The following is a 17,191-nucleotide window of genomic DNA, read 5'->3' on the forward strand; positions in this document are numbered from 1 at the left end:
ATAAAAATTCGCTAAAAGTTGCGAAATGAAAAAGCACTTAACAAAACACAACAAACACGTCGTCGTTTCCCAATGGCGTCTGAATGATGATTGGCTGAGGGTCAGGGTGGGGGGGGGGGATGGAATTTTCCTTACAACTAATTTCCATCCGGACTATAATACTCTTACACCACTTCTTATATTAAGTTCATGTTGTTGAAGGTCCTCCTCCTCCACACCCCCCCCCCCCCTCGTGTCGCCGAAACCCCCTCGAATAAACAATTTCTGTTCGCGTTTTAAGCATGTCTTAACGTGTAACGGTGACGTGGGTTTTTATGTACAATTCAAGCACAGTTTTAGTTCAGTTTAATCAAGATGTCCTCCGAGCGTCATCTCCCGCTGAAGCACTTGTTCTTAATTTTCTTCATGGTCGCTTTTATTGCTCAAGCCGATCAAGGTTTGTAACATTGACGTTCTAAGTTTCTTTCGATTCTAACTGTTTTCGTTTTCAAAGCGGAACTGCGAAGGTTTCGATTTTTTCGCAAGAAATACACAGATCAACAAACGCGAGTTAGCTGTGATAAGAAGAAGGGAATGCACCGGTACCAAGTTACAAAATGATGTCCAAAATAGGTTTCTCTGCCAATATTGAAGGCACATCCCTTGTTTGTACATTGTAAAATTGTAGAGCTATTAACGGTTATCATCTTTAATTGCTTTTCTTTATTTCTAGCACTGAGTTTCAAGGCTGGAAAAGACAATGTTACCACTTCTACATCTGGGCTGTTTGCTTGTAAGAAGATCTCCTTCCAATATCCCTTCTATGGTGGACAACAAGTTAAGGTTCTCGCCTCAGTGAGCCACACTCTGAAGAGTCCAACTCCTCGCAGTGGCGCTGCAATCTGGGTTGAGGATGTTATGGTAAAAGGATTCACCGTGTGCGTTGTGGAGTATGGAGAAGGATCAAATGGTACAACAGCCGTGAATTGGATCGCTTTGCAATCTCCTCCTGCTAGATCTCAGCTAGGAACTGCTTCCTTGAGCCCTTGGACTACTGGGACGAAGTGTAAAAGGATCGTATTTAAACAGGTTAGACGATGATACGTATGTTTCTTATTTTTCGAAGAACAATAATTTAATAATTGCTAAATACAGATTAGAAACCCCCCAAACTGATTTAACCAAGCTAGGGACTTTCTTGCAAGTATTAATTGAAAAGCAAGAAAAAACGTGATATAGTGCAAACAAAAGCAACTGGAATATTTCAATCCTTTCTTCTCTTTCTACCTTTCCATTTACTCCCATCTTATTTCTGTATTTATTTATTCATTTATTTATTTAGTTTAATTTTATTTATTTTATCCTTCAATTCATTTTTTTCTCTTTCTTTCCTCACTTACCTATCTCTTTTTTTCTCAAATTCTTTCATTCTTTCTTCCCTTTTCTTTCTTATTCTTTTTCTTCCTTTCTCTCTTTTATTCTTCTTTCTTTCCTACTCTTTTATTTATTTCTTTTTAATTATCTTTCTTTCTTTTTTCTTTCCTTCTTTCTTCTTTCTTTCTTCAGTATCACTTGGACTTCCTATTTTCTGGCCATCTGCCTTCTTGCCTTCTTGCCTTCTTTCCTTCTTTCTTCTTTCTTTCTTTATCACTTGGACTTCCTATTTTCTGGCCATCTGCCTTCTTGCCTTCTTGCCTTCTTGCCTTCTTGCCTTCTTGCCTTCTTGCCTTCTTGCCTTCTTGCCTTCTTGCCTTCTTGCCTTCTTGCCTTCTTGCCTTCTTGCCTTCTTGCCTTCTTGCCTTCTTGCCTTCTTGCCTTCTTGCCTTCTTGCCTTCTTGCCTTCTTGCCTTCTTGCCTTCTTGCCTTCTTGCCTTCTTGCCTTCTTGCCTTCTTGCCTTCTTGCCTTCTTGCCTTCTTGCCTTCTTGCCTTCTTGCCTTCTTGCCTTCTTGCCTTCATGCCTTCTTGCCTTCTTGCCTTCTTGCCTTCTTGCCTTCTTGCCTTCTTGCCTTCTTGCCTTCTTGCCTTTTTGCCTTCTTGCCTTCTTGCCTTCTTGCCTTCTTGCCTTCATGCCTTCATGCCTTCTTGCCTTCTTGTCTTCTTGCCTTTTTGCCATCTTGCAGCATTACCTTGCACCTCCATTTTTTCTGTCTTTTTTTATCTCTCATTTTCTAGTTTGGTGTTATTTTTAAACACTAGTTTCCTGTTCATTTATTGGTTTTTACATTCCTTGTTTTGTTTTGTTTTTTGTTTTGTTTCTTTCTTTCCATCTGCCTTTCCCGTCTTTTCCTTTTCTTGTTTGCTATCCTTAATCCTTTTTTTCCTTTTCTTCCTTTATTTCTTTTCCTATTATCCTACTTTATATTCCTTCCCTTTCCTTCTTTCTAACCGTTTTTCGTTCTTTTTTCCCTTTTCCTTCTTTCTTATTTACTTTTCTTTTTTAATTCTTTCTTTCCTTTCTTTTCCGTTGCTTAGTTGCTATCCTTACTTAATTTCTTTTTCTTTTTCTTTCGTTCTTCTTTTGTTTTATACCATTTCATTCATTTTTCTTTTGTTCTCTCTCTTTTCTTCTTGTTTATTCGTGCGTTCATGTGCATATTATCACATTCTTCCAATTAAGCTAATTTTTTCAATCGCTTAATTCTTTAATCCAAAATTTTTTGTGTCTCTCGTGACATCTTGCTGTCTTTGTTTCTACATATCCCCGTTCGTTGTTTTTACTTCGTCCTTTTAGAGTCCCTCGCATCTTTGTTTTTTTTTTAAATTACTTCATTCTTCAATTTCTTTATCTTGGCCCGTCAACTCTCTAGGATATCTTTATTATTTTTTCTCTTAAATGTTTTTTTCCTTTTTTCGACTTCTTTGCTTGTTTACAAGCAAAATGAAGGAGAATAGCAGTTAAGTGGGGGTTTTAATGGATTGCGTAACTAACACTAAAAAAAGGAATAAATAATCACTAACACTTACATCGTTAAAAATTACAAACGTCAAAAATAAACCATGCTACTGTAAAAAAACCTCGCTCTTTTCAAGATATTTAATATTGAAGTTAAAACAAGTGCAAGAGATGGGGGCTTCTTTTAGCTTAGGAGCGGTTAAAAATTAGGCCAAATTTGGATGCTACAAGCGCCAGTTTGCAATGTTAATTATTAGCGCTTTGCAATCCGAGTCGATGTGACCTCGCGTTGACAGCAATGTTGCAGCAATCGGCTTTACAACATGCGATCGTATCTACGCAGTTCTAGAGGAATTTCTTTCAAAGACAGCAAAATTCTTTCGTATTTCATCTTCAAATATAATTCGAAAGCATTCACTGTATATATGGCTTTTGTTTAATCCTTCTTAAGCCGACGAAAAAGCTGTCTTGATAACCGACCCTCGCAGAGCCCAGACAAAACGCAGCATGAGTGTATCGATTTGTTTACGCCGCAATGTTTGTCAAAGTTTGTAATTTAGTTACACTTTTACTCTTTTTACCTTTTTAATATTTTATCTCGTATTTCTTGTATTTTTATTCGTAATATTTCATAGTTTATCCATAGTTTTAATATTCGTATTGTTCTGTGTATTTTTATATTTTATTGTAAATAATTATTGAGGGCCACTGGTTTGTTAGTGTTGTTATGCTATTTTAGTGCTACCCTCGTTAAATAAAGACTTTACTTACTTACTTACTTACTTACTTACTTACTTACTTACTTACTTACTAATGTTTAGTCGGAAATATTCGTATTTTTTCGTGCTTTTTCGTGGAGCAATCGTAACGATACGGCCTTGAACACATTGAACAGCGGTCTACTTATAACAATTCAAATATGGCGTCGCAAAAACAAAGCGTCGAACGCATATTTTGCTGTTTCATTTGCTAATTTCGCTGCCGTAATCGATTGCCTCGAAAGGTCCTTGCAATTTTTGAAGTATAGAATTGTCAGATCTCGGTGAAATTTGCACTGTTTATTTGTGTAATGTTGAGGAATATGTGTATAAATACCCGGCGCGGAAGAGCCATTTTTGACAAAATTATATGGCTGCATTTCCTCCGCAAAGATAGGAAATTGTTAAACTAAACTACAAAGCAACTGTAATGATAAGTTCGAAGAACAATGCACAGGATAAACCTTCGACTCATACTTCATGCAAAAAAGTCGGTATCTCGAAGATACTCTGATTTCATCTCTTTGTTTTCTGTTTTATTGCTCGTTTTTTCATCTTGCTATTTCAGTGGTTGCGGTTGTCTCGTCTTTCATATCTTTATTTCTATCTTTCTTTCCTTTTTCCTTTCAGTCAATGTTTCATAGATATTTTGACTTCTTTGTACTGGCATAAAAAATTCATCTAAGATTATAATTAACTATAAGTTTTTTTTATACAATTTTGTCATTGTTATTTTAATGCAATTTATGTATGGCTTTTTTTCGTTCTGCTTTAATAAATTACTATTAATGTTTTAAGCGGTTCAAGATTCCGCCAAGCATGTTTGTGACTGCTAGTCATCAATTTCCCAAACGACCCCAGGATGCCATGGCCGTATGGGTAGAGAACTTGCACAAAGACAGCTTCGAAGTTTGTCTCAGAGAAACCAAGATTCTGGACGGAACGCATAAAAATATAAAAATAGTGAGTGGATTAAATTCTGCTGTTCAATTGCTTCTATAACACTACACTGAATTGAAACGTAAATGGCTTAGAAGATTCTTACTTCCATAGGGATTCAAGGGGAAGGAGGTTGATTTTTTAAACCATCCTAGGGTTTTCGCTTCAATAAGACACCATTTTCTTGCACTTAGTAGATAGCCCTTTGCCCGCTCAAGTTCTCCTCTCAAGTTGATCAAGTTTGTGTTGGTTATGACCTCATTGGATATTAATTTCACCATCTTGGATTTCTTCAAAAAGTGAACGCAAAATGCATCGAGTGTTTTCGAAATGTAAAACATTTTCTTATTCTGCAAAAGAAGACAGATTAAACAAGAGTTGTGACAAAGAAGTAGTTCAAGGCTAAATCTTCGGGTGAAATGCTGTTGCCATAGTAATGTCAAAAATTAATGGTATGCAGATGACACATCAATATTTGCGACGAATAATTAAACAATTACTGAAAATGTTTGTACCCCCTTCCCACTCTTAAGGTGGATTTCCACTGTCGCGTTTTTGTTGACGCACGTTAACGTACGTAAAAATTGTAAACGTCCGTAAAAATGAAATTTTACTTGCGCGATTACGTGCGTCGAATTTACGTTGTCTAATTTCCAGTGCCACTTTTTTTCTTGGTATTTACGTACGTTACACGCACGTATACGCACGTAGCGATCGCAAGTGTTTTCAAAAAAGTTGAACTGAGTTTAACTTTTTTCGCGGCTATCTGCAGTTACGCAGCGATTTACCCAATCATACTTTTGGATTTTGTCACATGACACCACTTACCATGTGGAAAACCATTTTGTTTTAAATCGCCGTCGATTTACATGGGAAAACATTCAGATGTAGAAGCACTTCTCATCGAGAAAGTCCGAACATTTCCAGCAATAATCGAAGAATTGACTACAGAACCAAATCACACGAACGCAGTAGTGAAAGAAAACGCCTGGCGTCAGGTCACGTAGGCTTTAACCGGCAATCCGTGAAGGTCGCCTCAAATCTTTTTTTTACTTGATGTGTCTTTCAGAAGAATTTATAAAATGCCTCTTGATCATATTCACGCATTTCTTTTACTAGCGTGTGGTACAAAGTGTTTTCATGGCAGCCATGTTGGAAGAGTCAAACAACAAGGCATTTACATAAAAAGTGTTAATGATCTTTTTCCCAAAGGAAATACAATTTATTGTTTCACTCCAATCATCCAATCAATCAATTAACCACCCACTCACTCGCTGGTTCTTTCACTCATTCATTTTGCAGAACTGGTTGGCATTTAGTGATCTGAGGCTTGAAAACTTCACCTTGACCAATAGCGTTGTGTTTAACAACACTGCCTCATCATCTCATCAAGATAACTACGCTTTCTACCAGGTAAGTTGTTTTTACATAAACAACAAATGTTTATGGCTTAAGGTTCTATAGAGTTTACCGCAAATTATTCGTTTTTATATAAGATTCACCTCATCTACCTTTTCAAGAATTTTTCAATTTCACCACTGATATTTCTGCAAGAACATGTTGCTGAAGGCGACGGCTATCAATTTTCGTTCCCGCCAAAATGACACTTGCTCGCATGTAAATCTCATGCCACTGTGTCCAGATGAAAAAGTTAACCTAACTGCAACTTAAGTTTGTCATTTTTGTTTTTGTTTACTTGTTTGTTTGTTTGAATAAAGGTATGTTATTAGACGTACACTATTAAGCAACAATTTCGACTGTCGGGAAAAACCAAAAAAGTTGAGAATTCACTCCTAAAAAGTAATTTCTGTGGAAAAGAGGGAGATTCCCACAAACGTTGACAAATGTGAGTCAAACTCAAATGGCAAATAGCTTCCTGCCGCCAAAAATGAAGTCTGGATCAGCTTATAATTGATCAGGTACCATAAATTGACATTCTTACACAAATATTTTCTCATTTCAGACAATAAACTTCACAGATCCGTTTTTTGCTCCTCCTGTGGTAGTAGTGACGCCAAAGTATAATTACAACAATAACTACTCTTTTTCGTCTCAGTGCAATGCTGTTACAGCGTGGATTGAGGTAAGCAGTATGTATGTGTCTAGGAGTGCATGACCAGAAGAAGTCATTAATACGATGTCCCTGTTCCAACTCACGCCAATTTATGATATTTTAAGTAAAGTTCAGTATAGTGAATCTTCTGTTCACAAAAGTTAAATTAGGTGGAAGTTAGTCTTTCCATAACAACGTAGACTTAATATACCTTCCTGATCTCGAAAAATAAACTTTTTGGTGGTTTCGGTGGTCTCGAATTTCTGCTGAAAAAAAAACACATTTTTTTACCGATATTTGGTATGATCTTTCTAAGAAATTTATCACATTTCCTTGCAAGCACTCATCCAGAAAAGATATGAAAGTTTGTGTGAGAAACTACAACAGTAAAGGCAAGAATAAGGATACCATTACAGTCGACTACATGGTGATCGGAGGTAGGTGATTAGTAAAGACAACCCCTGGAACTTTAAAGCCAGGGAGGATAGGAAATCACAGTCATGCCCCCATGCCCTTGTATGAAAGCCACGTCTATCAAATCAGATTTATATTTCTGACACAAAGTTTGGAAATACTCTAAGGCAGTGTTTCGAAAGCAATTTTACTTATTGTTTCCTCCGTTTATTAATTTTTTTGTTCTGGCAAAGAGTAATGCTATGGCATACAGTATATACTTCATTGAGAAAATACAGTCGAAAACATTTTAAAGAATAACACTGGCTTTTACCTCTTGGCAACAAATGGACTAAACGTTTTTGCTTTCTTCGTACCAGACCTTGATCCTTGCCTGGATGTGACATGCCATTACCACGGCCTGTGTAAGGCCTTTGGTCCTCGCGATGCTCGCTGCGTGTGCGTGGACAGTTGTCCATCCTACCACGAACCCGTCTGCTCATCAAATGGCACAACATATGACAATGAGTGTTTATATAAACAGGAAATGTGTCTACAAAAACTGAACTTCACCGTGCAACATCCTGGTAGCTGTGAAGGTGACGAATGTTTTTTAAGCATTTTACGTTTTGCAAAACAAACAAAATGCATTTTGTTCTTTTTGCTTGTCCGTCGAGGTTGTTTAATTTAAGAATGAATATTGAGCTGTGCAATGCCAAATATACCCGAGATTAACGGTGTTTTATTTTCTATTGAAGGAGCAGATCGTGTTTTGGTACCATAGTTAAAGCACAAATGTTTACATGTGTATACTTCTTGTCGTTGTTATTTGCTTTTAGGATTTCCTTTCCAGCGGGGCCGCCGTCACATGCCACATATTTCATCACTGGGGTATTCTCACTGTGAAGTAATTCGTTTCAAGCCATACGTGTTCTATCCCGACAAACCCATTAAATTCATGTGGACACCAGTGACAGATCATACGTACACGATGCCGCTGTGTCTTGGGTTGAAAATATGAATAACGATCGATTCACTGCGTGTGTGATGGTGGCAGGCTTTAACGAGCGAAAGTCAAATGCTAACTTGACAGTTCATTGGATGGCGTACCAGGGGGCTCCGGTGGGTGGTGTTACTGGGAAAGCGAGAATGTCACAGTGGTGGACTGGAACGACTTGTACAGCTGTGAACTTTCCATCAGTAAGTGACAGTTTTTAACGTGGTTAGTTTAGTTTATTATCAAATTCATTGACTAACTGACTGACTGACTGACTAGCCGGCTGGCAAACTGATTAACTGACCGACTGACTGACTGACTGACTGACTGACTGACTGACTGACTGACTGACTGACTGACTGACTGACTGACTGACTGGCTGGCTGGCTGGCTGGCTGGCTGGTTGACTAGCTGGCTGGGTGACGGACTGACCGAGTAGTTTGGCTAGCTTGATTAGGCTGGCCGGCCTGGTTGGCTTTTGGAGTCACACAAAAAAAACGCCTGGCGTACAATGCTCGAAAACACATTAGGCGAGACTTCTTGAGGTCAACTTAGTGATGTTTCCCTTTCAGGGTTAGTGAGGTCACATAACACAAAGACATTATGTCTTGAACCAGACGGTTATTTGAATTAGCATGTTCTAAAACCTTTTTAATTTGAACAACTGCTTGTTTCTTGTGTTTTTTCCAGGGAAAGTTTTCAGTCAAACCTTCAGTGTTTGTGACTGCTGAGCACCACCATTCCGGACTAAAGCGTGATGAACGCCGAGCAACAGATTACACAATTTCCATTGGTGCCCTATAGTAGAGAAGAATTCTAATGGAAACATCGGCTAAGAAAGTATATTATTCAGTCAGCAAGATCCCGGGTTTATCCAATAGGGTTATACCAATTAGCTACACGAGACCCCTGAGAGCTAGGCCATATATTTATGACTGGTTTTGTCGATATGTATGTTACTTGTCAGTCTTTGTAAAACACAATAAGAAATAATACAATAAGCTGCAAAGTATTATTGTAACTTTATGGTGCCTTGGATAAATAAACCGCGCTACTGAGCGTACTAAGTTTTCTATCTGCTTTAACATGCTTTTTCTTCTTTCTAAAGGACATAAACTTCGCCAAATTTTACAACGGAACTCCATACGTGTTTGTTTCTGCTGATCATTCATCAAAAGGAGGAAATTTAAGTCCAGTTCATAATGGAATAACTGCTTGGGTCGAGGTAGGATAAACAACTTGTTTTTTGCCTATAATTCTAAATGTAATGATAAGACACTTATTTTAAGGCTTGCCTGATCCTTTCTAATCCCTTGTTAACCTTTTTTTTTTTATTGTACAGTATATTAACAAAACCGGATTCCGTGTATGTTTCAAAGAATTATTTGAGGCAAAATACGACCCTCTGTCCATTACTTACACCGTTTTGTCAGGTAAGATTTAATTATTATTTTACATTATCTAAGCAATTTAATTACTACTGAATTTATTTTTATATATATATAAATTTGAGTTAATTAGACCAAACTCATTCACCTTGAAGTTATATATCATAGCTACAATCACCAAATAAAAACTAAGACAGTAGATTCAGCTGGCATGTTTTTGAATAGTACACTGTTATTTTCAAGATGCTGGGAGAATGTGTTGAGTCGGTGAGGTTGAAATTACCGTTTTCGCCGAAAATAAATGTGTAGTTAGTTCTGACCCGAGTGACGATTTTGGGGAATAACCGATACTTATTATCAAGTACAGTAAATAACAGTCATAACTGTTATTTTCATTACAAGAACACGTTTCACTAGGACAATAAAAGCAGTTATTTTACTTCACACTACTTCAATATCTATGCCAATGAACTCTCGTAGGCTAAGTTAATTCATGGCTTACAAATAACCCTTCACCGTACGCCTTCCACTTAAAACGATGAAGTACGATGACTTTTAGATAGTTAAGGTTAACTACATTTTTTCCTACACATGCAGAGATATGCCAGCCTGGATGGGGTTATTTCAATGGTTATTGTTACTTCACGAGCTCTGTGTGCGCTTCATGGCTGGCTGCAGTGTCCAACTGTTCAACAATGGGCTCTCATCTGGTGACCGTTCACAACCAAGAAGAAAACGTTTATATCCAGCACCGTCATAACGGAGAGAGGTCCTGGATAGGGCTGAATGACCGGAGCGTGGAAGGGTCATTTGTGTGGACCAACAGGGAAATAAGCAGGTTTAGGTTCTGGGCTTCAAAGCAACCAAATAATTTCAAAAACCAAGACTGCGTACACACTCTTGGTGCAAAGGGAGGGTACACTTGGAATGACGTGTCATGCAATAACTGCTACAATTTTACTTGTTTCAAAGGTAAGACATTCTATCTAATAAACGGCTTAGAATCGTTACGGAAAGCTTAGGCGTGCTAATGAAAGAATCTAAAATAGCTGAATTTACTGAATTTTGTTGAACGTAAAAGTGATTTCTTTATTAGTGTATGCGTATACTATTGTATAGTATTGTTGCGTATACAATTTTCAGTGTTCACTGTTTCATTTCTGAAACACATTCTTCCTATTTCACGTTCCGAGTGAACACTAGCGTTTTATTAAATTTTTTTGGACTAGCTTTGTTTAAATAACGTAGTTTATACAACCTTTTTTTTCGGGAAAGTTATATCAAACTACAGTTTTAACAGTATGCCTGAAAATTAATTTTGGTCGCTGAATGTGCCCTCTGCAGCTCGGCTAACAGTCATATGATACGTTCAAAATCTGCTATGGAGGAAAGCAAGCTACACGCTAGGAGTTTCAAAACAAAGCGACTTCAACCAGTCAAGCTTGGACACTGTTATCACTTTTGTGTTTAATTAACAGTATTATGATAAGGGTAAGGGAAATCAGTATTAATGATGTGTTATACAAACTAACACATGTTTAACTTTTTAGTTATAGACGAGTGTGCTACTGGCCACCACAGCTGTGATGTTAACGCAATCTGTCAGACTATTGTGGGATCATACAACTGTACTTGCAAAGCTGGATTCTATGGAAATGGAAGAAAATGTTTTGGTAACTATCACTTTTTATGTTCCATACTTAGACTTAATTAATCGCTACCATTCTGAGTGATACATTAATTTCTTTATCCTTTTTTTTAGGCAATCAGAGGTTGCCACGCCTTAAGATCGTCACTAAGAGAGATTATTTTTTTGCAAAAATAATTATTTTAAACAATCAATGTACGGATTAAGCCTATGTTTCTCTGCACTTCAACGTCTTCACATGTTCAGACTTCAAGATGTCTCACCGAAACTGCTTCCAGAACGATCGCGACTTAAACACATTGGGCTTCAGGCTCCATTCGAACGGAATGAATTTAGACGGAATCCGCCAGGGCTTGGCGTATTGCAAACTTTTGTGCTATTGTTTCAAATACCTTATCAAAAGAAATCATTTCTAACAACGCCAAATATCGAAAACAAAATTCCACTGAATTCTTGAATCGCTTAATTAAAAAGACGATATTCCATAATAACTATAAGTGAGATTTAACCCATAGTTTACATGGTTCTTGTGAACTTTGACATTCATTTTCCCAGGCTCTGATAAGAAATTTCTGTTGATGCTGTTATCACGGATAATAACTTACATCTTTCGACTTTATAAAGGGAAGGAAATAACGCAAAAGGACTTAAATTAATGTGGTACTCGATTTTTTGTCCAACACTTTTAATATTAGTCGATTTCCTGATGGATTCCGTCTTAATTGCAACATCTTATTTGTAACTGACTTCAACTTATTTCTTTTCTTTTTTTAGATGTAGACGAATGCAAAACCAACTTGCACAGTTGTGATGTTAATGCTGTTTGCAATAACACCAAGGGAGGCCATAACTGCACCTGCAAAGATGGATATACCGGAGATGGAAAGAACTGCACTGGTAATTAATCGGGCGTGGCCGATTTATAGTTTACCCTTTGGTCATCCTAGAGCATAGTCTCCTGTCGGCCAAAAAGACGGGGATAGCTTGGGGTTGCCACAAAACCGCTACGGGTGACGCATACCGCAATGGTTTTCATTTTAGTTTTGACAGGAAATCGTTGCAGGCACACTTGGTCGACTTTTGGGTTAATGTGTAATCAGGTTGTGTTTTTTTTGCTTCGGCGGAAGGACAGAGAAAAAAGCTTACAGGGCAAAGTACAGTATGGGGCCCAGTTCTCGGCCACTTTTGACGTAAACTTGTATTTCTTACCTCAGAAGAACCGCAGGAACTTGAAATTTCTCCCAGAGCTAGCTACATTATTCAGCTTTTTGGTGTAAAGCTATCGACCGGTCAAAAATTAATTTGCCCGAGCAATAATAAAAATAAAAGCTCCATTTGTGGGCCCAGTTCTCGGCCACCTTGGCCCAGTTCTCGGCCACTAAAAAGCTTGTGCGTAATTATCTGTAAAAAAAATGCTCAATTAATTTTCACAGTTATAAAATCACTCTGTAAACCTATTTATGTTATATCGATCCCAAATTATTTTTATGAGGCTTTGTTTTACTTTAGAAAAGAAGGATTTTAACGCGCCTAGTTGCCTATGTGCAGGTTCTGGCAAAACCGCATTGTGTGACCCGTGCATTTAGATGGTTTATTTTGCAGTGAAAAGGTCTTGAAAGATTTAGGTGTTGTAGAAATAATAGACAAGACAAGAGTCAGCTCAAAACTTAGAGATAAGATTGAACTTTATTTTTAAAACATTTATTTCTTTCATTCTGGCAGCAGCAGATGAAATTATATTAAAAACCAAGCGCTAAGCTGTGATAGCGAGCAGGGTGGCCGAGAACTGGCAAATACGCAAACGTCGCAAGAAAAAATTTCGAAGTAAATTAAGACCAAAAACTACAACGGTTCAACGAAAAGTTAACTAAAGCAGAAAGCTGAATTATTCTACGTTTCACATGCCAAAAATTAGCTCGTATGGTGGGGGCTTTTGGATAAAATACGAATTTAACTACATCCATGAATTTTAAGGAGCCGTAAACAAACAAATTCAGTTTTCGGGAATGCAAATTCACCTACCTCCGCGTAAACTCGACGTGTGAGCTTTCTATATCGAATTAAACGATCAAACTCAAGATACTTAAAGCACATGAATCAGTCTATCGTTTGAAGGAAATACCTTTTTCTTTTAATTCAACTGGAGTGTGAAAAAACGCGTTAAACACAAAGTGGCCGAGAACTGGACCCGGCCGAGAACTGGGCCCCATACTGTACTGATATTCACCATTGTGAAATTGCACTTACTTTGACAAGTTAAAGTTATTTTTGTAAATGAAAAAGGTAACGTCATTGATGTCACGCAGTGTTTTTTTTAGCAAACTAGATGGTTTGCTGGTTTCTGACTATGAATGGGGGTGTGATCTTGCGGTATATTTTTTGAGCCTGACTCCGCCGTAAAACTTTTTTTTTATTTAGCAAGAACTGTGTCGATTTTCATTTCTGAACAATTGGTCGTCAAGTCGTTTGTCACAAGGAGTAGAATGTTTGTACAGCATGTTTTGGAATTATTTTAGATTTGGTTAGTAAGACGCTTCTGAAGACCTGAGCAAAACATTGGGAATGCACAGTATTAATAGGAACTTGAATGGAATTTTTCACAAGTTGGATAAAGGTATCAACTGAAAAAAATGGACTTCAAAATGAGAACTTGGATTTTGTTGTAATTAAATTTTATCGCGGATTGGATGCATAATATCACGGCTTTGAAAGTCTTCAAATAATTAGAAAGGTTCCTTTCTTCCTTTTGATCTTATTGTTATTTTCATGTATAGATTATTCGAAAGTGGTTTTGGTTGATACGAAAAAAAAAACGGGTTTTCCCTGAATTGCTTGAAGTATTTTTAGACGTGATAATATTGGCTTAATCAAATTACATTGTGCACGAAATATTTGTTATTCTTTTGTCTTGAAACTTTGAGGAAATTGAAATTTTTGTTTGACAGTAGTGTATGAAAGGCATTTTATAGAACTGAATAAAAAATAAGAAACATTGATAAAGGTTATTTCAAAGATTTATTTTGCCTGATTTTGAAGGGTTTCAGGAGTTTTAAAGAGTGCTGGTAAACGGCTGTATGTTGTTTGTGATTACGGATCTTATTTAGTTTCGAACGCTCTAATTTTTGAAAGGTTAAAACAGGTTAAAACCGGACGGTTTCATGAGTTTTTTGGGTAGAAAGGTGCGGTGGTGGTAAAAAAAAATGTTTAGAAAGGAATGACTGTAGTAGCACGTAAGTCGGAGGTTTGCGTGAGTCACGGGGTATAGTATGCGTGAGCTGGATTTCCGGCGTCATAACGGCATGTTTTGTTAATCGGGCGTGGCCGATTTATAGTTTACCCTTTGGTCGTCCTAGACGATAGTCTCCTGTCGGCTAAAAATTACGGGGATAGCCTGGACCAATCGGTTTCATTTCAGTTTTGACAGTAAATCGTTGTAGGAATACTGGGTCGACTTTTGGGCTAATCTGCAATCTGGTTCTCTTCTTTGCTTCGGCGGGAGGACAGAGGAAAAAGCTTAAGGGGTAAAGTACTAATAATCACCATTGTGAAACTGTAGTTGCTTTGACAAGTTGAAGCTATTTTTGTAAATAAAAGAGGTAACGTCATTGATGTCACGCAATGTTTTTGTGGGAAACTTTTGAAACTAGACGCTTTGCAGGTTTCTACAAATAGCAGTGTGATCTGGCGGTACATTTTTTTGAGGCGGACTCCACTTTAAAACTATTTTTTATATATTTAGCAAGAAGTATGTCGATTTTCATTTCCGCACAGTTGGGCGTCAAAGTCGCCTGTCACAAAGATTAGAATGTTTGCACAACTTGGTTTGGATATATTTTAGATTTGACTAGTGACGTTAGTAAGACACTTCTCAAGACATCAGCAAAACATTGGCAGTGTACAGTATTGGTGTGAACTTGAATGAATTTTTTACGAGATCAGTAAAGCTATCGAATAAAAAGATGACTTGAAAATGAAAATTTCGAATAATTATAATTAAATACCAATTGAATTTTAGATGAGAAATTCCGGAAGTGACATCTGTGTTTAAAATAGGAATTTTTGTACAACTTAAAGTTCCGAAAAAAGACCACATGTTTGGTAAAAATCACAGACAAACATGATCAGGAAAACAAAACAGGCCAATGGGTTTTATTCACGAAAATACAACTTTCTTGAGAATGAGTTTGTAAACAAGACAATGAAATCGAATTACATTTCACACGAAATTTGCATACATTTGAACTTGCAAAAAAGAAGTATCTCTGCCGAGACATAATAGCGTCAGACCTTACATTAATAATTATTGTATTCTGATCTGATTGTTATTTTTTATGCATTAACTATTTGAAAGTGGTTCTCATCGATGAAAACAAAACGGTTTTTCATTCACTGCTTGATGTATTTATAGACGTGAAAACATTCGCTTAATCAAATTACATTCTGCACGAAATATTTTGTATCCATTTGTCCCGAAACTTTGAGGAAATTGAAATCTTTGTGGACAGTACTGCATAAAAGCAGTTTATAGAATTGAATAAAAAGATAAGAACCATTTTGATAAAGGAAATTTTAAAACTTTATTTTGGTTCATTTTGACGAAATTCAGGATTTTCAAAGACTGCCAGTAAACGGCTGTATGGTAGCGGGCAGAAGTCGGTTCGTTCTGAATTTTTCAATACGGTATACAAGTTTCAGGTCAATAAACAGACCCTCTGTACAGTAAAAAACGTTTTGGGAACAAACCATTGTGAACTCATTTTCTATGTTGATCAGTAAAAATCCTTAGTACGACATGGGGTTTGTTATCAAGTTTGTTAGTACGTTAATACTGCAAGGTGTATAACCTCAGAGAATTATTATCAGTGTGTTTTGTTTTATTAGCGGTTTATACTCTAAGGTCTTGGAATGGGAGATCAAAATTAAGGCAAATTTCTGATATTATCTGATTGCTTGGCACAGATTAGTACGATACTGAATTGGTTAGGAAATTTAAACAAACATTAAATTGAATGAGAGTAGAAAGGGAGGGACAGGTGGGGGTGAAAGGGATGGAAAGGGAGGGAGAATTAAAATCCATGCTTGGTTATATCACGCAACCTTTGACTTCTGTTGTTTTCTCACAAGAACAAAAATTAAAATGGGGTTCTACCTGAATTTGAATGGAACTTTAAGAGATTTAAAGAAGGGATTGAAGAAAAGAATGGAAACACCTTCAAACAGTTGACCCCCTCGCAAGAGCACTCCGGGTTGTCAAGAGACTGTTTGGTGTCCGTCCACCAATTTTTAACTTCAAATTCAAATTTTAAAATCACATTAAATCTTCAATATTTCTTATTTATCTACATTTTACTAATCCTTTGAGAAAAACTATCGCCTCCCAGACATCCCCCAAAATCGTTCAAAAATTAACAAAATACTGCAAAACAAATATATATGGGATAAGTAAAGCTTTTTTGGATTCCTTGAAACGCAGCTGAAATGGTTTTCAGTGTTTTCCAGCCCTTATACTTTGGGTCAGTACTACTATTCTTCACCAGTTTCTATTACAGTAATGGTATGAAACAAATACCTAATCAATGGTCAATAAGTTGTGATCATTTTCTTGACAATAGTACCTGATTAGGAGTTGTATACTGTTCCATTAAAGTGTGACTTACTTGACTTATGGCCATAAGCCCTAAGTGGGCAAAGGGCCGGAAATTAAAGTGTAAGGACTGGAAAATACTGAAATGCGTCAGCCACCTAAAGCGTTGGAAAACTTGGTCTTCAGGTAAAACCCCGCCTTTATTAAAAGGCTGCACTTTGCTAAGTGTTACAAATTTATATTTTCTAGACGTCTAGTTCAATCGTTTATTTGTATTGTGCGAAATATATTTTTATAAATTGAGACCATTTATGTCATTAAGTAATAATGCAATCTTGAAAACATTCCAGATTTTCATTATTAAATAGAAACACGAAAAATTCAAATTTGGGTAAACAAGCCTGTCAAAATGACGTTGCCATGGTGATTTCAAGTTACTGGCACAATAACTAATCCTACCAAATTATTGCGAGATAAATTTTCGATAAACGCGCAAAGTTTGGCAGCGTTTGGTTGAATCTTGAAAAAGTTATAAGCGTCAAAAGTCAGCGAGGGCCT

General features: G+C 36.9%; 1 protein-coding gene and 1 pseudogene across 2 annotated transcripts in view; both read left to right on the forward strand.

Annotated features, from left to right (window-relative positions):
• The window catches only part of LOC144649742 (uncharacterized), an 82,255-nt gene that overhangs the window by 47,191 nt on the left and 17,873 nt on the right, over window positions 1–17,191 (forward strand). The window contains exons 12-14 of the mRNA XM_078509313.1: window positions 9,999–10,373; window positions 10,952–11,074; window positions 11,824–11,946. Coding sequence (XP_078365439.1) covers window positions 9,999–10,373; window positions 10,952–11,074; window positions 11,824–11,946 — 621 coding nt within the window. The remainder of the gene's footprint in view (window positions 1–9,998; window positions 10,374–10,951; window positions 11,075–11,823; window positions 11,947–17,191) is intronic.
• On the forward strand, window positions 119–9,247 carry LOC144651611 (uncharacterized; annotated as a pseudogene). The gene is made up of 9 exons (XR_013570350.1): window positions 119–436; window positions 713–1,068; window positions 4,430–4,594; window positions 5,873–5,983; window positions 6,534–6,653; window positions 6,964–7,060; window positions 7,397–7,615; window positions 7,856–8,216; window positions 9,122–9,247. The product of XR_013570350.1 is annotated as an uncharacterized LOC144651611 (transcript).

Source organism: Oculina patagonica, chromosome 4, assembly GCF_052425735.1.
Source record: "Oculina patagonica isolate OP01 chromosome 4, crgOcupat, whole genome shotgun sequence".
In the NCBI taxonomy this organism is placed as follows: domain Eukaryota; kingdom Metazoa; phylum Cnidaria; class Anthozoa; order Scleractinia; family Oculinidae; genus Oculina; species Oculina patagonica.